Source organism: Poecilia reticulata, linkage group LG9, assembly GCF_000633615.1.
Source record: "Poecilia reticulata strain Guanapo linkage group LG9, Guppy_female_1.0+MT, whole genome shotgun sequence".
Classification (NCBI taxonomy): Eukaryota; Metazoa; Chordata; class Actinopteri; order Cyprinodontiformes; family Poeciliidae; genus Poecilia; species Poecilia reticulata.
This window is the reverse complement of record NC_024339.1, coordinates 1,225,775-1,247,813: the sequence shown is the minus strand read 5'-3', so window position 1 is coordinate 1,247,813 and position 22,039 is coordinate 1,225,775. Positions and strand designations below refer to the sequence as shown.

Genomic DNA, 22,039 nt, shown 5'->3' with positions numbered 1-22,039 from the left:
GGGCACGTCTTCTCACTGCAGTCTTCGCCTGTGAACCCTTCCTGACAAATGCACTGGCCGTCTACACAGCGCCCCCTGTCATGGCAGTTCTCAGGGCATGTCTTCTCATGACAGTCTTCGCCTGTGAAACCCTGGTGGCAAACACACTGGCCGTCTACACAGCGGCCTCTGTTGTGGCAGTTCTTGGGGCACGTCTTCTCACTGCAGTCCTGACCAGTGAAACCCTGGTGGCAAACACACTGGCCATCCACACAGTGACCGCGGTCCAGGCAGTCATTCGGGCAGGTCAGTTCGCTGCAGTCTTTTCCCGTAAAACCCACAAAACACACACACTTTCCATCTACGCAATCCCCTCTTCCATGGCATTCTTTAGGACATGTCTTGATACTGCAGTCTTCACCTGCAAAGCCTTTCTCACATACGCACTGCCCATCCACACAGCGGCCCTGTTCTTGGCAGTTGTTGGGGCAGGAGAGTTCACTGCAGTCTTCCCCTTCGTATCCTATGTCGCAAACGCATTCTCCGTTAATGCACTGACCCCTGTTGCTGCAGTTGTCAAGGCATGAGAGGACTGAGCAATCGTCACCTTCAAAGCCAGGATCACATATGCACTTCCCATTAAAGCAATGGCCTCTCTCATTGCAGTTTTGGGGACAAAGAAGCTTTGAGCAGTCCTCTCCACCGTAGTTTATCTCACACTTACATTGGCCGTTCACACACTTGCCATGTTTGCTGCAGTTTTCAGGACAGCTGAGYTCTCCACAGTCATCTCCAGTGAATCCCTCTTCACATTCGCAGGTTCCATTGATGCAGCGTCCTCGGTCGAAGCAGTCGTTAGGACAGATGAGCTCAGAGCAGTCAAAGCCCGTATATGGCTCATCACAAATGCACTCGTCGTCAACACAGCGCCCACGACCCAGGCAGTTGTTAAGGCAGTTAGTCTGAGAACAGTCTTCACCAATGAAGCCTTCTTCACAAAGACAGGACCCTTCAACACAGTGGCCGTAGTCGCCACAGTCCAGCAGGCAGAGCTCAACACCACAGTCATTCCCGCCGAAACCCTCAAAGCATTCACATCTCCCATCCACACAGCGACCCTGGTCCTGGCAATCATTGGGGCACTCCGGCTCCGTGCAGTTGGGGCCCTTCCATCCGGGTTCGCAGGAGCARCTGCAGGTCTCCGTGCTCCAGTTTCCACGTCCGTTACAGAATGGCTTTGTAGACACCTCTCCTAATGGAAAACAAGACGAGTAAAAAGGAAGTTTATTTCAAAGCTATTCAAGTATGTCAGTTGCTCAAACATGATAGCTTGCTGTGGTGAGTTTGCCAGTAGCCTTTGCTGAAACCTGCTCTGGGAAGACTATAATCAAAGACCAGCCAAGGAACAACAGTCGAAAAACAAAGGCCCGATTCAAATCTGCTGAATTCATGCTTAAATGAAAAACCTTCTGTTTYCCMARKTWMMMMWWMYKGKTKKWAAWKKCAAGGGAGGTTTTTCTTTTTGTTTTTTTTACTGACAAACAGACCAACTACTTTACAGACTTTTACTTGTAAATACCTCATGATATATCCAAAAAACATGAACCAGTGGTGCATAGCTTAGCAACTAGAAGTGCATAATCACAAAAACAAATTAATTTACGTTTCCTAGTTGTTTTTTTATGCTTTTTGCATACTTACTAAAAAAAATAAATAAATAATAAAAGTTCAATTATGCACAAGGGTGAAAGTAGTTTTAAATTCTTGGGGGTACTTTGACAGAAGTATAAAGCACACTTTGGAGTTTCTATGCTGATAAAGTTTTTGCGACACGATAAAAGCTGTGTAGCTCTTGAATTGCTACGAAGTGGAGCTGTATTTCCCTCATCCCACTGGCTGCAATGTCGACACGTTGAGATCTAAATTCTGAACATAGTTTTCCACATCGGGTTGATGGGGTAACAGGTCCAGAAGGGAACCACAGACATCTCTCCCAGGCCAGACTAGACACATAGACCATCTTCATCAGTTCATTTTAAATCCTGTGTAGTTTCAGGATTAATACTAATTTAGTAATGATAATGTCACCAAAATCTGCTAATGCTGGTAATCTGATGGAGACACAGTTCAGAAAAAATATGAAATGGGAAAAAAAACTGTTTATTAACTGATTAAGTCGTGTTTTAGATTATTCTTGAAAAACTAATCAGTCACGGCTGATTAGTGGGTGCTCTTACGGCTGCACAGTTGACCCAATGATTTTTTAACATCAGACAGCCGCTCCCCTCTCTTGCAGGTACTGCATCCCCCCACTAAATCTTTTAGGGGTACGCAGTACCCTGCCATACCCTGCCGTAACCCGCCTACTTTCACCCCTGATTATGCATAAACAAAGAAAACAAAGTAMAAACTTAGAAAGCGTTGTAATTTCTACTTTGTTTCATGCTGACATTTCCCCTCAATTTTAATGCAATCTGTCCTCTACAGATGCTTCCTGCCAGCTGAACTTCTCTGCCAACTGTTGGCTGCACCTATAGTTAAGCCAACAGCAAATTCTACAGATATCCGCATTAATGTCAGGATACAARTTCAGATGACTCCCTCAGGAGAAGATACATCACCTGTAAAAATGATTATCTGGTTTGGACTTGCAGTTGCTGTTTTTGTATCTCTTCCTTTACGTCATTATCTTTCCTTCTGGACCCTCATTGGTTAGGTTAGGGAAGCGTTTCAGGGCATAAAATACATTTTATTGCTGTCCACCTACAGTGCCTCACATTTTTTTATGTGTCCAACAAAAAGTTGTGCATACAGTGCACCAGTGCTATCAAAGTATCACAACACTTCACTTTTCCACATGTTGTTATGTTAACAGTCTTATTCCTAATTGTATTTATTAAATKAATCACTTTCCTCACAAATACCGCTTTATGAAATCTGGAATTGTTTTGAAAATGTATTAAAAATAAACAATGACATTTTCACTAGTATTCACAGTGTTTGTTGACAAAGCGCAATATTGCGGCATCATTACTGATCAGCCTTCAAATRTTTCTACAGCTCAACTGTCTGTCAGTGGCAAATTCAGTTGATTGGACTTGGGTTGGAATGGCATACACCTGTCCATGTAAAGTCAGAAGTCAAACAACAAGCACTAAATCAGAGGAACTGTCTCTAGACCTCAGAGACAGGACTGTATTGAGGCATAAATCTGAGGAAGGATCCAGAAACATTACAACGCAAACACTACAACCTCCATCATTGGTCAATGGAAGAAGTTTGGAACCRACAGGACTCTTCCTAGAGCTGACCGGCCATCTGAACTAAGTGATYGGGGGAAAAGAGACCAAGAACCTGATGGTCACTCTGTTAGACCTGCAGGATTCATCTGTGGAGAGAGGATAACCTTCCAGAAGGAAAACCATCTCTGCAGTAATCCACCAATCAGCCTGTATGGTAGGGCGGCCAGATGAAGGCCACTCCTTAATAAAAGGCTCATGGCAGCGAGTCTGGAGTTTAGCAACGGCACCGGAATGATCTCAGACCATCGGGAACATTCTCTGGTCTAATGAGACAGAGATTGAACTCTGTGGTATGACGTTAATACTCTGCAATGACACCAACACAAAGTGGTGGAATCTATAAAGCTGGTCAGACAGGTCCAGTATGTAAATCATTTTTTGCAATGCACAAAATACAATAAATCACGTGTCACCTGCACAACCCACTGGTGCAGCTAGCAGGTGGTGTTGTACTTGTATACTGTTATGGAACAGTATACAAGTGGAACATTGTTGGATGATGTCATGTTTCTTGCTTGTTTGTTGTTTTATGTTTTCATCTTGTGAAGAACCTTGAACTGTTTTGTCGCTGATATATGTTACAGAGACAAACTTACCTTGCCAACACAAAGCAAAGACTGAGAGACACAAGTGTACCTGAGCTGTCAGAAAGTATCAGAGCAATGTTCCCTTACTCAACCATTTGCTGGTCCAGATTGAACTGAAGCTCACAAGTWTTTCATTCAAAGCCAGKGGTGCAGAAGTATTTGGCAGATTCTTTTCTTTTGATTATTCTGATTGTTGGTGCTTTATTGTCCTGTTATTTCGTCAGTTATAGGGATTKCATCAAACATAATGGAGAGTGGAGAGGGACAGGCAGGGGGTCATGTTTGCGGGCAGTCAGGTGGAGTGGGTGGTGTTGTTGCTCTATCACTTAAAATCTTAATGGCAATCTTTGATCTTGGTTTGTGTATTATTGTAGAAAGCTGCAGACGTACCTGTAGCCTGAGCTCCACAACAGCCAGCTCCACTGGTGCACTGCTCCCTGAGACTAGACAGCTCAGACTCCAACATCTCCAGTCTGTTCAGGATGTCTTTGATGTCCGGCAGCTGGTTGTCACAGCCACAAGCTTGTTTGGGGATGTTGATGCGGTGAGTGAAAACGATCTGGTTGTCGCCATCGACAGTGTGCTCCATGTGTTCGGTGCTCTGCATGTCCATCGAGGCGCTCTTGTGCTTGACACCGCCCCCTCCAGGCGAGTCGAGGTCCACAGAGCAGAGGGAGGTGGAGGGGACGTTGATGTTGTAGACGTGGTTGAACACCACAGGCTGGTCGGGATGGGGGAGAGTCAGGTTCTCTTGGGTTTTCTTGGGCATCAGGGTCTCCCTCCGGTGGCGGATGACAGTCTTGACCAAGCCAGCGGTGGAGAGTTGGATTAGTACAGCGGTGGTGAGGCAGCTCAAGAGGAAACCATTCGTCCCCATGGTGACACCCGTAGACTGCAGCCTCAGAGAAGGTAGCAGATGAGTGTTAAAGGGTGGTTGTGCACTGCTTTTAGATCTGTAGAAAAACAAGACAAACACATGGAGACATTACTTTTAGCAAGCAGATAGCATTGCAGCAGCAACACTGCTCAAAAGTTTCCATGTACTCATGATGGCAATGAATGCCTTTAATTTTGGGTTTTAATGATGCATTTGAATCATTCAATTTTATGGTAGAATGACTATTCAAGGGACAGACAGCATTATGTTTTTTCCAGGCACATAACGCCATTTGAAGTAAATATTTAACCTTCATTTGTTATAAATGTACTATACACATATCAAAAATGTTTTAAAAGAAATTTAACTTTGTAATTTAATGCCTTAAAATTGTCTCTTCAAGAAGCTCCTTCTCTTTCTGAAGCTTGTAGCAGGACATCTTCACAACATGTCTTCTCTATTAACCCTTTAACAATGATTTTAGCAATGTGGTACTGAGAGGTAGCAGTTCCACCAGGTGTTTACTAATTGCTACTGGCTAGTCTGAAGGAGCTGAATGGGGGAGCTACTCTGTGAGATGGAAGCCTGGGAGCTGCAGTTCAAAGGAAGAGCTGCACTTCGAAGGCAGAGCTAGATCCACCTAGGTGTTTGCACAACTGAATGGTTGCCATGGAGACTTAAACATGCATGAAAGAATCAAAACAACACTCCAGGTATGCTTTTTATGAGGGAATAACATTATAATGCAAAGCTCAAAAAAGTCCCTTTAAACATACAACTTCAGTGAGGTTAAAGACCAACTCTTGGGTACTCATGTTTGATGTGTTGGTGGTTTTGTTGATCCCCACATTTAAAACACTCCTCAGGTCAACTTTTAGCCTCTTCTCATATCCCCAAACCACTTCTGAAGTGTTCAGGAACATCGTCTGGCTGGTAGTCCAAACCGTGTCAAAGTTTTACCCAAACTGTTACCCTCAGATTAAACACGATGGACCACATGGTGGACCAGGGGCCAAATGGAACCATGAAAAAAACAAGACGATGTTGTAACTCCAGTGGTCCTATCCACACTGCAGTTTGGCATCAACATGAACAGAGAAGGTGTCGACTGCAAGAGGAAATAAAGATGAAACGACTCAAGCATCATGCAACTGGACAATGACCCCAAACACATCAAAACTGCTTTAGGAGAATATGATTTTAGTTGTTTTTTCTAAGGAAAAAAATTCAAGAAACTGGGTATTAGATAATCACACGAAGGGGTATGCTGTCAGGATTAATATAACAAACTGAAAAGAGGACAGTAAAAATTATATCACTCTTTGTGAAGAGATGAAACATTTTATTCTAGTTGTTTTTAAATAAGAAATTAGAATTAAAAAAGCTGCTTTAGGGGGAGATAAAGCAGAATAGTTTGGACCCTCTGGAGTTTCACAACCTTAATCATATTGAACCTCTTTGAATTATGCTTAGAGCCAAGGTCCAYAGAAGAAAACCAACTAATTTCATTAAATCTACTGCTTCACACACGTAAAGAAAACATGTAATAAAAACAGTGAGTTTTTATTTAAAAAGAAATGTTCTTTTTTTTTCATATTTAGAAAATTGATTTGTCCAAATTACCTAGGGACGTTAATGCCAAATATCATTTTGGATTCACATATTTAGTTATGTATGTAACACTCTGAACCTCTGTGTCTGATAACTTGTTCTTTAAGTACACACCCTGCATGATGAAACACATTTCACACAAACTATGTTGCATGTTTTCTTTTCTGGCTTGTTTTTAATCATTCATGTTTACAACATTGCCCTCAATCACTCATGTACATTCCTCAGCAGGGAGAACACCTGGAGTGAGACATATCCCACTAAAAACAATTAACCTCCWTCTGTCCTCCCTGACAAAGGGACACCTCTAATCCCATTCCTGCCTCTGACCCATGAGACCCCCCTGCTCCCAGTGGAGAAGACACACATTTAGTGATAAAGTCTGATTTTCTCTTCTCAATTCCTTCAAGGACCGAAAGCAGCAATTACTTCAGTCGTGGCATGTTACCTGGAAGCTCTATGCAAAGACTCATTGTTTTCTGACTAGGTTCAGAACGGTTGCTGGGACAGAAATAGCCGCGGCAACACCTGCAAGGCAACGAGCCTCTTCTGCTCTCTCAGGTCCAAACCACAGTCCAAACTGGCAGATTAATGTCGGCATGTGGTTAAACCATCTGTGGGCTTCCTGAAAAGGCAACAAGCGCTTGTTAATGCCACACGGTCCAGGCTGCTGAGCATTCCTGGACCGTTTCACAAGGCTTCTGGGTTCCTCTATTAGCCTGTGTGAACAAGATGATGGTCATTATAGCTTTACAGGAGACATCTTTACTGTACTTCATGCATGGATGGTATGAGGCTCAACGGGACAGTATTATGTGTTTTCCAGCCACATAGTGCCATTTTAATAGTACAGTGAAGTAACTAGAAGTACGTTAACTTCTGTTATTTTAAAAATGCTCCATAGACCGAATCTGACACAAAAGAAATTTGACTTTGCAATTGAAAGCTTTGAAATTGGGTCTCTTTCTCTTGAAAAACTCCTGCTCTTTCTGAAACTCCATCTTCAGGAYGTCATCACAACATGGCTCCTCTATTAACCCTTTAACAACATTTTTTACCAACTGATATAATGAGCTGATATAATGAGCTCAGAAGACAAAGAGTTCCACCTGGTGTTTGTTAGTTGCTTCAGGCTAGTCTGAAGGAGCTGACTGGTAGGAGCTGCAGCTCTGAAGCTTAGAACCTGCAGCTCCTTGAAGGGGGAGCTGTAGGTCCACCCAGGTGTTTTACACAGCTGAATGGTTGCCATGGGAGATTAGAGGATTTCTCAAACATCCATGAAAGAATAAAAGCAACACTCCAGGTGAGAGAATAACATTATAACATAATGGAAAGTTTAAAATAATTGACAAAATACTGCCTGTTTAAGCAGATGATATTCTACACTGTGTTTTTTCTATCTGCTTGTTCTTTTTCAGAAATGTCCAATTCAGCTTTTCAAAGAGGTTAACATTTAAAGCAGCTAGGAGGATGCTTGTCTCTATAGTGTGATTCATAATTGAAAAGTCGGACAAATGGTTCGTCAGAAATGCAACCATAGCGAGGAGAGGAACTGAGCATGCAGACCCGTTTCCTCCTAATTTTTTTCTTGAGAAAACCTGGTTTCCATAATTGTGCTCTTTATCCACCTTGCAGAGACGCTGACTCTGATCGTTTTCTTCCTCCAATAAAACTGCTGTGTGCCTTGGCAGCTCTAAAGGTTAACAGCTGCTGCCAGCATCCAGCTTAAAAATGTTCTCCTAAGCAGACAGGAGGTAGGCTGTGTATACTGGGCATTGTTCATTTTAAGCCTGAGGTGGAGAACGGAAGATTGAATTTGATTTTCTCCTCAGCATCTCATGACACCATGCTGTAATATATATATATATATATATATATATATAAAAATATATCACCACTTCATTCTGGTCTCACATGTGATTAATGCAGAACCTCACAGCTTCAGCCTCCTCTCTACCCAACCCCCATGTTCCTCCATCTTCCCCCTCTCCATGAATATGCAGGCAAGAAGAAGTGGGCAGTGTCTTCACATTTTGACACGTTAGATTCACAATCTGCAATATGTTTTAGCCGATAATTAGTGTGACAGAAAAACACATGATAGTGAATAATTGTTGTCATGGTAAACACGGTTTCAAAACTAAAAAAAAAAAAGAAAAATCTGAAAAGTGTCTCAGACCTTCGTTTTTAGTCCTCCTGAGTTCATCTAGTTTGAGACATAGGTTGATCAGATGAGTCTGATGAACAAAATACCACACAGAGGACAGCACACAACAACTATGTTGTGTTTGAAGCACTGAATGTGCTTCAAAAGCTTAGATTAGGAACCCGAGTTCTGCCCTGAGGAAACCCCAGGCAGGGTGTCAACCTCCAGAACTTGAGGGCCGGTGTCCTGCGACCTGTCAACGTCCCCAAGTCCAACAGTTCAGTTCAGTTCAATCTGAATCAAAAGATTGAATTGACCTCCTCATGCACTAAAATTCTACAAAGTCCAGCTATGACTCAGATGTGTTGAGAAGAGACATCTAGAAGTTGCACTGACCCTTGAGAACTGGAATTCGATGGAAATCCTCTGCAGACACTTTCCTGTGATTCTGCAATTCCAGCTCCATCATTTAAAGGTGGAGCACTACGGAATGTTGTTTTGCTTTCTTCACACAGGTTTTCCTGCTTTCACACCACATTTCAGTCATAGACAGTCCAGCCTATCATAGGAAGATAGGCTGGACTAGCTAGCCTAGACTATCTAGTTTTGGGCTAGTCACTGAAAAGACCCAAACTAACCCTATATTTTTAATACTGCAAAAGGCTCACATAAATAGTGATCTTAGCGAATTACCTTTATTATGTAAAGGTGAGCCTCTTCCAGGGTTGTCCAAATTTAGCAACGATGTGGACTCCAGGAAGTGTAGCCATTGTTACATCAAAGGCAAATAGGGATCCAAATAACTAAACTAATCCGACTCTAAACTTTGTAGCTGCTGCGTCATGATGCTGCTTGATCTCTAATGTTCTCTAAAGAGAACAAATGGATTAATACAGAGGTTACCGATAGTAGCTCTGTTCTACACTTTACTTCATCCAGAGGGTCTGGGCTCTCTGCTACTGAGAAACGATTGCTTCCTGGAGTAATGGAGTCTGTTGAGGTTTTAAATTTTACCCAATCGCTAACATTTGGCTGTGTTGTAATGTAATGTGCCAGTTCGACGCTATGATGCTTAATGGAAATTGCCTGCGCTGTAAACAACCATCCTCCACTGGGAAACGAGAAGTGCTGATCCGAACGAGGCAGCTATTAATGCTAATTCAATGTTTGGAAGTGTGGCGAACACGCTGACAATGCTAAAACTAGAAATGGGCTACAATTGGAAAACAGCTCAGAAAATCAACTTACTCATTTACGACTTCTCCTTCTGATCRCTGATTGGCCCAGTAGAAATTCAACCAGAGAGAATCCAAGTCAATGGGAGAAATCGCAGATTGTCTGTAAAGCCAGATTTGAATCGAGCGCAATAGGCCAGGATGAAAATGACCAGGCTAAAACAGAGACCAAACTACACACACATGAACTCTATTTACAAGTTAGGTAGCTTCAAAATGTTCCTTTAATTAGTTGTAACTAAGTAAAGGGGTTGAATGCACATACAAACCACATGTTTTAGAATAAAAAACATCATTCTGTAAGTCATAGTCATGAATTGTTTCTTGCTGTTCTGTTGTATAAAAATCTCAATGAAATATATAATGTTTGTTGTCGCAATGTTAGCATTTCCAAAGAAGTAGAAAGTAGAAAGACTTAGGCAACGTGGACTGAGGCAGCAAGTCCTTACAACATGGACCTTTGAGTTCCACCAGCACTTTTTCTATCCTAGACTGAGCAACACACACAAGAACAAAAGCAGTCAGAGACCAGGCGTCACAAACGAAGGATTAAACAGCCAGAAAATTGCTTTGAGTTGCTGCTCAGGTTTTAGCTCTGGGAGGACGGTTGGCTTCTCCACTTCTTCAAGGCTGGCTGCTCTCCACATGGACTGCAGTGCTAAACCAGCCCAGGGGGAACGAGGCATGCTATATGCGCTAAGAGTSTCTGTCTGTCTCTGGTAAAACTGCATCGCCCAGAAATAGATAAAGAGAAGAAACGTCCAACCCAAGAGGATATTTTGATTAGATCTTTTTTCTTTCTCTCCTGTCTGCCATCAGCAGCTCCATAATGTGAGGAAGAACAATTTGATTGTGAGAATGTGAGTGTGACCCTGAGAAACACTGAGCTGATCCCTCTGCTTGGACTTCCTTCATAGGCGCCCCGTGGCCCTGGCAGTATGCTAATGCAGCTGGTTGCTGGCACCGGAGACAYGGACTTGATGCAGTCTGACTACTGCTTTGTTGCTCCCTCACTTGGTTTTGTTTCATAGTTAGCTTAGTAAACAGCCGCAGAGCCTGTAGTGCACCTCACAGTTTGAAGAGAATTTTAGCGGGGGGAAAACCTGCTGGCACGCATGAATCTGCTGCCACTGATCTAAACAACCCTGTTGTGATTGAATTCTGGGCAAACACTTACAGTTTCATACCCCACACAGAGGAGGGCTGGGAATGCTTCAGCTAGGCTCCGTTTCCAGAGGAATTGGGTCTGTCAGGAAAGTAAATGGATTTTATGGTTTTAAAGTGGATTAAAGCAAATAGGTTCTGCGATCAGACACGTCTGTGTTTTCCATCCAAACCTTAACAWCTTTCCTAACACACAATGCATCTAGGGTATAAAGCAATCAGAAATGAAATATAGTAGATTTTATAATTAAAGGGGAAGTATTAAGTGTTTTCTAGGCACACAGTGCCATCTTATAGCACAGTTAAGCAACTATGTTAACTTCAGTTTAAAAAAAAAAAGCTACAGATCAAATATGATTAAAAAGAAATATGAGTTTGTAATTTAGGACCTTGAAATTGGGCCTGTGTTTCTTAAAAACTCTTTCTGTAACTCAGCCTTCAAGAAGTCATCAACACATGGCTCGTCTTTGAACCATTTAACAATGTTTTTACCAGCGCTCCACTGAGAAGTACCTCCTGTAATGAGCTCAGCAGTTCCACCAGGTGTTTGCTAAATGCTGCTAGCTAGTCTGAAGGAGCAGAGTGAAGGAGGTGCAGTATGGGTTGTTGCTCTGTGAGGTGRAAGCTTGGGAACTSCAGCTCAGAGGAGGAGCTACGCTTGGAAGGTGGAGTTAGATCCACCCAGGCATTTTACACAGCTGAATGATTCAGGGATTTCTCAAACATGCAAGAAAGAACCAAAGCAATATTCCAGGTATGTTTTTAATGAGGGACTAACATTATAACACAGTGGTCTCCAAACTACGGCCCGCGGGCCGGATCCGGCCCACCTCCACATTTGGTTCGGCCCTCTGAACAATACCAGAGAGCATTCAGATTTTTTTTTTCGTATATTGTATTTTCTGGTTTATATGCGGATTTTTCTTCAACCACCAGGGGGCTCTTTAGCAGGAAGTGTGTCCTGTAAACTGTGGGTGTTTTGTTTTGCATGGCACATTGCTGCCATCTGTTGGACTTTTAGGGAACTGCTTGACTTTTATGTTATTTAATCAGTACWGTTGTTTGCTAGCGGTAGAGCAGATAAACACACGTGTCTGTTATGAACGCCACATTCCAGGTCGAATTCTTCGAAGCAATGCCTGTAAGTAGCAGCTTATACTTCAAAACGAGCCTTTATGTTAACATATGAGGAATTCATATGTTAAAGTTACTTTCCCTCAATGGAATATAAACGTGTAACACTTTTTCTGTTACAAACTGATTCCGGCCCCCAACCAGAGAAGGGAATAGTTATGTGGCCCTCACAGGAAAAGGTTTGGGGACCACTGTTATAACACAATGCAAAGMTGTAAAAAGTTGATTTAACATAATACTGACCCTTTAATAGAAAGGAAGTTTTTCCAATCTGGAGAACAAGCGTATATTAAAATGTCAGCTCTGTAAACACTTTCAACTTTAAAATAATAGCAGTCGTGGTAGAAAAAAGTTTGACTATTCTTTTATTATCTTGGAGAAATAATCATCTGAAATCACTATTGGCATTCCAAAGCTTTACAAGACCTTTGCATCTCGTCTGTTCTTTTTTTCAGTAAACTTCAGGAATTTAAATCTCAAATAAACACATAAACATATTGCACTAAAAAAACTAGCATTGCATTGGTTATAGTTTTAAAGCTTTTATTGTTGGTCTCCTGTGATGTATAAAAGTATTGATGTGTTTATATGCATGTTGCAGCTATTGCTGTTTAAACTGCCTGCTGACTTGGCCAAGGAACGCTCATAAAAAGAGATGTTAGGACTCAAGAGTCCGATCTGCTGGTTAAAAAGTTTAATAAAATAAATAAGCAGCCACAGTTTCTTCACCAGGGAGAAATTTGAGGAGCTTTAAGGTTACACACTTAGAACAATGAGCTGCAGCAAGGGGAATTCTGGCAGGAGATACAGGAAAGATATTTTTGAGACAGTTTGTTTCTGGAGTGCTGACAGCTGTCCATCTAGTTACGGAAAAATTARTATTTACACTTTTAAATGTAAATATTAGACCTCCATTTTTAGAAAGGAACATGTTTTAAACAGTAATGAAACATTTACAACAACACAAATGAGCCTGTCTTTGTATTTGTGGAAATCTGTCTGTAAAGTAAACAGGTTCTGGTTCAGTCCCAGGTATCAGGTCAAGGTTCAATTCTTAAGTGATTGGTGTCAGAGTGAAAAAAATACACCMCTGACCCACTGGTTGTTTCCATTCACCATGAAATAGAACAAAATGAAATTACAAAAGTACATTTAGTTAATGGAAACAAGCCAATTAAAAAAAAAAGTTTAATAAGTGGATGATGAGGTTTTTCAGCCATATCAAAGTAGATATATTTCACAAAATTGCRCTGGAAATACGTTTTTGTTTTTTTCATTCCAAACAAAATGCCAAGCTCATGAAGCAGCAGGAAATATGTTTCTGTAAGATTTTTTCGCCCATTGCTAATTAAAACTAAATTAATGTGGGGGATGAATTAGCAACAAGTCATATCAAAACAGAGACAAACATAGACCAGCCCAGCCGAGCAACAAAACTGCTTCAGATAAAAGATTGAAGATGGTCTTTGGACACTTCAGTTCAACTATATCTGCAGAAATAAATGATTAATCTCTGCGTCTTAACTCTGAGTTGGAGCAGCAGATTGTGACTGGCCTGTAAAAATCCCTCAGGGAAAAATATCTGTTGCTTAGTGGAAAAACAGCAAAAGGAGGGAGTGTACGGTTAGGAATATCACTTTTCAAAAGGTTAGATTCTATATAATCAGAATATTAATGCAGACCATGATGTGTGTTATTATGCAGAGCATGATATAATCAGTTATCAGATTGGGATTTTGTCATTTTGTTAATGTGACAAACAATATATTTTCCAGTTCATTTTGATGTTGGTTATCATATGTGATCCATGAGTCACATACAAATATGTATTTACACAAGAGTCAGAGCCAACAAAAATGATCTACAAAGTGTAGTGAGTGCAAATCTCCCACTTGAGTCTGGCCTGAAAGATCTGCAGGGAAATAGAGGTTAATCTGGTTTCCATTTGGACGAGTTTTCTGCTACGGAAAATAACGTCKGGAAGGATGATTACATTAGCAGCGGTATCCTTCCCTCCTACTCATCATTTTGGGAAGAAAAAAAAATCAGTTTGCTTTTGGTTGGCTTAAAGATTGATGAGCAGACGTTCCGTGTTCCTCCCGAAGAGATACGCAGCAGTCCGAACTTTCTGTCTCAGCCAGGACCCCATGCTGACTAACTTAATCATCACCGTAGTGCACCTTTTCTGAGACCTCCACCATATGGCGGCTCTAAGATAAATCAGAACAAAAAATATCCCTCGGCAAGCATTCAGCAGAAGCTATCTGTGCTGTCCTTTACAGGAGAAAATGCTCAGAATGTGTGGAGAAAATTCGGAGAAGGATAATGTTATCATTCTACTTTGTGTAGGCAGGTCTTCTGCAATGCAGCTCAACCGTCACTGTAGTTGTTTCTATTGTAGGGGTAAAAAACCACAGCTCAGCAGCCGTCAGAGTATATTAGCAGCATTGTAAACAGATCCACTTTTTAACTCGACAACAAATAAACTGAATAATAAGGCRGCATGCCCCACTTGGTGTGTTAAAGCTCTAAATATTCAATGACTACAAGCACAACTCAAGTCCCAGGACTGCATGTTAAACGGGTTGATAGGAGGCTCCTGCTTTCTTCCTATTTGTGAAGAATTTATCAGGCTTCCCTAGTTTTATAGGTCAGCCATGACAAAAACTCAGCTTGTCTTYTTGGTACAGAATCCAAATCTGGGTCGCCGGTACAGGGACTGAAGGAGGGGGTGAGTGGCTGACTCCACTGTTACCTTGAGATGGGGTCACGGCGCAACGAGAGCGCCAAATGAAAGAGAAACGGATCTAAAGCGAAGCCTTCTCTTACCAAAAGATTTCACCTGTTTTTGCTTTTTGTCACACTTACTGGTTTCAGATCTGACAGAGAGAACCTAACCAAATGTTTTGATTTCATATATGAGTGGTAAAATCTATCCAAACCAAGTTGGCCTTATGAGAAACCAATCATGATTTCCATGCTCTCATCTTCAGAAACTGTCTGGTGATTTACTTTTTTTTTTACCTTTGTGTTAAGATCCATGTTTCCACTTACCTTAATGTGCTAGTGTGACACCTGAACGTCTCAACTGTGGGACAAATATATACCTTATATTTCTATTCTATTTCTAGTTTTAACTGATGAAATAATTTATCTGTATGGTTCACTAAAAACCATTTAAACAACCAGGCCTCATTACCACCAGCACTCTAGAATTAGGAAATCATTTAAAAATTGGTCTGACAGCAACCAAATGATCACTAAAAGCAAAACTTTGTTATTTCTTTTATAACCTAAAAGAAATTCTAAAGAAATTCAAGAAGAGATGAGAAGCAAAGGCGTTGACATTTATGAATCTAAAGATAGTTTTCAAGTACTTTCTGAGGCTTTTAGGTATCCAGTAAACCAGTAGAACCATTAACCATTTACTAATGAACCACTACTGGTCATCACACTTTAACCCAAGTGCAAATAAACAAATATAAAATATCATTTTACCCACAGACCCACAGTGTGACAGACCCAGAGACCATCACTGTGTTTCCACTGTGATGGTCTGGGGCTCCTTCCTGCTGCTTTAAGATCTGTGCGAAATGGTCCAATTATGCAAATAATTGAAATCTGAAGGAGAAATCAAGCAATCAAACTTAAATTTTGCAGCAGGACAATGGTACTAAGCTCTACAAAGCTACAAAAATGAAGAATAGGAAAGCCAGAGATCTGTAAGGAGACCAATTGTCTTCCACAGCACTACAAATCATGAGCACCCAAAGCTCGGTGCAGAATCAGAAAACACTTGCTTCTTTAATAACAACTTCTTTCGTATCTYAAACGAATGCAGTAGAATGTGCTGATAAACTCACAGTCTACCCACACACAGCCGTCCTGGAGCAGRGCAGGCGAATATTGATCTGTATCTCCACTGTCTGAGGAGAGAAAAAGTTGCTGAGGACAGCACTGCAGCTCCGAGTTACAATCACCAAGAACAGAAATGAATTTCCAGGAAGGCATTCAACCAGAGTCGGTGGTCCGGCTTAAGATCGATGAGACTGTTGTTACTGCGTGTGAGAAAAGCTTGATTTTTTACCTCACTCTCCGGCAGACCGGTGCTGTTTTTTTTTTTTTTTGTTGTTTTTTTTTTTGTTTCTGCTGTGAGGAATTCTCCATCGTGCTGAGTTCTAGAATCATTGTGGCAGAATAATCGTGAATCAACGAGCAGACAGTTTCAGTCGTGCCGGGGTAGAGCAGGGTTAGGTTTTAATGTGACACTGATGCGGTCAGGTCATGACCTCAGGACGCAGCTAACTGGCTACAGACAGGCAGCCTCGCTGTGCGCTCCTGTTGGAGCTTTTTCTCGTTCTGTCTTGTCCGGGTCTTAGTTTTTTCCTCAGCTGGTCACACCATGCTTCACAGACCCACAGCTAGAATCCTCAAAGATGTTCCTCTGCTTTAACGATTCTTTAACAAAACTTTGGTAAATATGTGTTTTTACTGCCACTGTGATAGCAGTAGATGGTGAAGTGTCTTCCCTTTAACGGGCAATATTATGCGTTTTCAACTCAAATTCAAATTTAAAACTGTTTTATTGATTCCAAAGGGAAATTAAATTTTGTTGTAACTCATATTAATTCAATTTTTTCAAAGAGTTATTGTGCATAGTAATGGCTTTGGTACGGAAGACCCCCTATAGCAGTCTGAATTACAGCAAATTTGAAGAAGCCTCTGACTGAAGATGCTCTGTTTTCCCATGACAGTCTCATGAACAGAATGGTCCAGGCACACAGTGTCATCTTATAGCACAATCAATTAACTATGTTACCTTTGGTTGTTATAAAAATATGACTTACAAGAAATGTGACTTCAATATTTACCACCTTGAAATTGTGAAACTGAAGTACAGGAGATCAGGTTTTTTCCTGCCGATTCCGATCACCCATGAGGGCCGATCACCGATACCGATCACCGATACCGATCACATAATTATATTTTTAATCATAAGCACTACCGGTTACATTATGTGGAAAAAGTAACCATGAATTCACTTTTATTTAGACAAAAACTTGTTCTTAATAACTTTTCCCAAGAAAAAAAACAAAACAGGCATTTTGCAAATTGTACTGCTATCGGTAATACTATCTTTAACAGACTGAAAACATATGGAGGCTCTGAAGAGGCTAAATAATGCAAAGAGTCAAAATAAAACCTCTCAACATTGCCAGAGAAATTCAAGTATAAAACTTAACAATCAAAGGCAAATACAGGATCCATTACAAAAAACAATCCTGAGTTACTGAATGAAAACTTCCTGATAGCATGGCAGCAACTGATTACTGCTAGTTCTGATTGGCTGTTTCTGACTGAGCGGAGTAATTATGCAGAACAGGGAGGAGTTTGATTACTTTTTCAGAGATTATCTGTCTCGTGTTAGGAAAGCCTGGGCTGCACAGTGGTGCAGTTGGTAGAGCTGTTGCCTTGCAGCAAGAAGGTTCTGGGTTCAATTCCCGGCCCCGATCTTTCTGCATGGAGTTTGCATGTTCTCCCTGTGCATGCGTGGGTTTTCTCCAGGTACTCCAGTTTCCTCCCACAGTCCAAAAACATGACTGTTAGGTTAATTGGTYTGTCTAAATTGCCCCTAGGTGTGAGTGTGTGTGTGTGTGCATGGTTGTTTGTCCTGTGTGTCTCTGTGTTGCCTTGTGACAGACTAACGACCTGTCCAGGGTGACCCCACCTCTCACCTGGAACATTAGCTAGAGATGGGCACCAGCAACCCTCCCGACCCCACTGAGGGACAAGGGTGCAAGAAAATGGATGGACGTTAGGAAAGCTAAAGTTTTAATACGTATGTAAACTTTATTTTTTTAGGTTGGATGCTGCAGCTTTAATAAGCAGAGGTTCGGTGTGAGAGTCACTACCAGGTGGAGCAGAAGCGGCGCTCCGTCTGTCAAATATTACTACCTGTAGCACGTAGCAGCGGTTCAACAGCGAGAACAGAACCAGCGTCTTACATCGCAGCTCRAAGACTTAAATAATTTTGCGGGTTATTTGTTTAGMTTTCTGACCGTCATGCTAATCCGGGTGAGTGTTTGTAGCTGTGCGCYGCTTTACCTGCTATSTGATCCTCCATATGTCTTTTTTACTGCAGTGAGCCTCGATGTAGCCAAACTCCGTCAAGTATGGCATTGTTTTTATGCCATATTAGATTCGTCGTGTTGATGCATTTTGACATGCTTCAATTTTCCATCGCAACACGCAAACTTCCCCATTCACTCAGTGAGTTATAGTTCCACATCGCTTAGGATTTGTTGCTGCACGTTTGCTCAGTGTGAAAGAAAGAGGAGACCAGCTGCACAGGCAGACTGAGAAATGAGATGCAGGTGATCGGTTTGTGTGATCGGCAACAAGAGACCGTGATCGGCGATCACCGATCATACACTTTTTCACGGAAATTGGCCTGTTATGATCGGTGGCCGATCGATCGGCACACCTCTACAGGAGATATTTGAACCTCAAATCATGTGACGAAGACATGATTTTCATTCTGTGAATCAGTGTGAAACAATCAGCTGCTGCACGATAGTGTCTTCATTGCTATGGCAACCAGGTTAAAAAACTTCAAAAAGTGGATGTAAGAAATCTTTACAGATTTCTTTAGTAAGTGATGAATGGTTGGAACAGAATGATGTATTTCTGGCTTGAATAAATCGCTTAACATTACTTTTCAGATGCTGTAACATGAAAAATATGGGAAAAAATTTAATTCAAAAGTTTCGAAACCCAGGGATTCAAGATGAAATCCCTGGGCTCAGAATGTGGTGAAGTTGACAGTGTGAACACATGCAACTTAAGCCTGAGCTTGGAATGTGTTTTTGTAAAAATAAACTCTTCCCACATGTATAGTCAACTCATACATTCAGTTAATTAAAGTATTGCAGAGAAACTACATGCAGGTATTTAAATGCCATCTTTGACGTTGATAAGGCTGATGTGATGCCTCCAGTACCCCCCTGAGCCACTAGAGGGGGTCGAGAAGGAGCACAGGAATTCTGCTGGCTCTGGTGTGGCACGAATAAATCAAAATTTATCTTTCTCATATGGAGTGAAATCAGAAATACGTTGCTATGATGGATGGAAAAAAAAAACAGGCTGGTATCATCAAAGTGAGGCTGTGCTCATCGGCTCTTAACTGTGACCCCGTTGGCTCTGATGACACAGATAGACATGAGGGGATGTGTGGGGGGCTGTGTGTTCCTGCCTGATAAGGCGGATAGGGAGGCTGGATGTGAGATGCCAGCAGAAACACTTATCTGGAAGCGTGGAGAGAGCTTCCTGCCATCACTCAGAGGCTGATGCTTTTAATAACAATAAAAAAATCATGATAATAACCCTGTGTTGATACGGAGCCAGAGCGGACACGTATGATTGATAGCAGTCCAAAAAAAAAGAAAAAGAAACGATTTCTTCAAGCAGAAACAATTTTCAATTTTGACACAAAGATATGAAGAAAATTAATTTKGATGTTCATTGGGGCTGACTGAAGAGCTTAAAATCAAATATCAGTCCAGTTGTTACAAGACGGCTGACTGGCAGTGAGACCCATCAGTGTGTTTTACGTTTTCACCGGCTCCAGATGGAGACGCTGGATGCTGGCTGTCTGTTCAGCATGTTGTGTGCTGGTGACCCACCTGCACACCAACTGCTTTCTCCAGGCATGTAATAGATGGAAGTTCAACCGTCGTCCTCCTCGATTTTCACGCTGCACTGCAATTACTGTAAAAATCGTGCTTGCCTGGCAGCTGCCTTTGTAATGCTACACAGTGGGATTCATGTTACTATAAGCAGCTAATCTAAACCTACCATGAAACTAACACCTTGTGTCTCAGGTAATCCGCTGCAAGGTGAGAGCTTGCTCTCCTTGCAGCCTCAAATGAGCATTGGTGTGCCTTTGTTTCCACGGCGGTTACTTTCTCTGAGCTTTCAGGGTCCATTCATGGACATTACAAATTGTAATGTTCACTTTACATTGACAACCAACTGTCGCTGAGATGAAAAATGATTTTTATAAGAGGAATCTGGCCAAGAATGGCAGCAGCAAYACACAGACAATTACTGTACCTGTCAATCGTAAAACCGCAGATGCCAAAACCTTTCGGACATGCAGTATGGTAAATAAAGCAGGAAARATAGCAATGAACAAACAGACCCATAAAGGTACAAGTTGATGTCCACAAAACATTTACTAACACACAAACCAAGAATGGCTGTAAATACATTAAAAGAGACCAGCTTCTTCAACTTGATACTGATTCCACTCTGAGGTTCAGGTTCACATCAGAAGATGTTCCCATTGTCTCTAGATGGGTCAAACCTAAAGCATGATGGAGCAGCACATCAGTCCAGACCTGGACCAGGCACAGAACCGGTCCAGACCTCAATCCCCTCACATAGACCCCATCTCCAACCAGAAACAAAATGTCCACAAAATGTCCCACCCTCCAAAGATATCCAATTCCACCTTCCATGAACATAAAGTYCCCCACTACAAATGCAGGATAGTGGAGCAAATACTGTAACACTACAACTTCCAAAAGGAGATACAAAAAAAATTGCTAAAGATAAATTATGTGGCTGATTGCAAGATTCTACAGATAGACGTCCTTGGTAATTTGGAAGTTAAAATAAATAGTGGAGAACTTTATGCTCACAGATTTGTGAGAAAAGTTTAGCGATGGCCACTTCCTGTTCATGAATGAGCACCAGCACACAAAGTTTGGTGTGAAGAAACCTGCAGAGAACTGACCTCAACCTGGTAGAACACATTCGAGACAAAGTAGAGAAAAGACTACAAAAGAGTCTTTTTTGCCCAACATCAGTATCTGACCTCAAAGATGTATTTCTGGAAGCGTAGAGGTAACTCTTACTTTTGGCAACACAATGTTTAAAATTATAAGTGTCATTCAGTTAAATTTTAGTTAAACTTTTAGAGGTTGCAAAGATTACACATCCACGTCAAATTCAGAGTGAGACAGTATTTCAAAGTCATAKAAATTATGTTTAATGAAAGTGAAAATAGAAAATGCTAACATATCAGGTCAGCCCATTTATGCTACAAAACATGTTAGCAGAGGRAAAAAACATGATTTTTAAGTAGTTTAACAAGTTAAATAAGAGCAAATAAATGTTTATTCTGAGCTTTAAAGTCTCACSATAGCATAGGATAAGGGAAAACTGCTTCATGTGAAACTTTCTGGAGGGGCCARGGCATCATAAAATAAATTAGAGAAACTGTGACATATTTCATTTGTTTGAGCTGCAGCTCAAACATTGGACAAGGGCAGGGAAAGGATCTGGAAGAGTAAATGTAGACATTGAGTAAAAATGAAGGAGAGCTTTCACAGTCTGCCTCCTTTAGCCCAATGCTGCATGTTTATTGGTTACTTCCTTTCAAACAGGATGGAAAGGAGTTTTTTTTCCCTTCTTCTCTGTGCTACAAATAGAAGCATGTTGGCTGTGATACCCRGACATCTGTTTATCCTTGTATGTCTGAAAGCCTGAAGCGTGTTGCGTGTCCAAATTGCGAGTGCCTTCCATTCATACACTTGTATGAGCCTAATGACCCCGGTCGCTGAGGTCGACTCTTCACCGGCTTCCCCGGGTTTTTTCTTTTTTTTCTCTATCATTTTACTCCATTTAAATAGTCTACTCCTCTCAAAGGGTTTCCATCTTGTCCAAGAACATTATGGCTCACACATTCCTATGTGGGAGGTCATTGCTGGAGGTGTAGAATTGAGGGTAAAGAATCTGCCACGTGTTCATCAGTTGGCTCACTCCTATGGTGGCCAAGGCAAAACAAAGACGTCCCGGAACCCCCGGCTTCCACTCCTTTGGCGTTGCACATTAAAATTGGAGGAGCATCAGGAAACCATCTGGAAGGGCAACAACTTTGGATTCCTTTGAGATGGACTGATGACTAACGTAACTGGTCTTCAATGGGACGCAGAAAAATG

The 22,039-nt window shown here is 41.5% G+C and overlaps 1 protein-coding gene across 1 annotated transcript in view; it reads right to left on the bottom strand.

Moving 5' to 3' along the window:
* Nucleotides 1–22,039, bottom strand: part of tncb (tenascin Cb) — a 67,264-nt gene that overhangs the window by 40,808 nt on the left and 4,417 nt on the right. The window contains exons 2-3 of the mRNA XM_017306521.1: nt 4,259–4,821; nt 2–1,231 (exon numbers count right to left, since the gene is read on the bottom strand). Coding sequence (XP_017162010.1) covers nt 2–1,231; nt 4,259–4,745 — 1,717 coding nt within the window. The 5' untranslated portion in view covers nt 4,746–4,821. The remainder of the gene's footprint in view (nt 1; nt 1,232–4,258; nt 4,822–22,039) is intronic.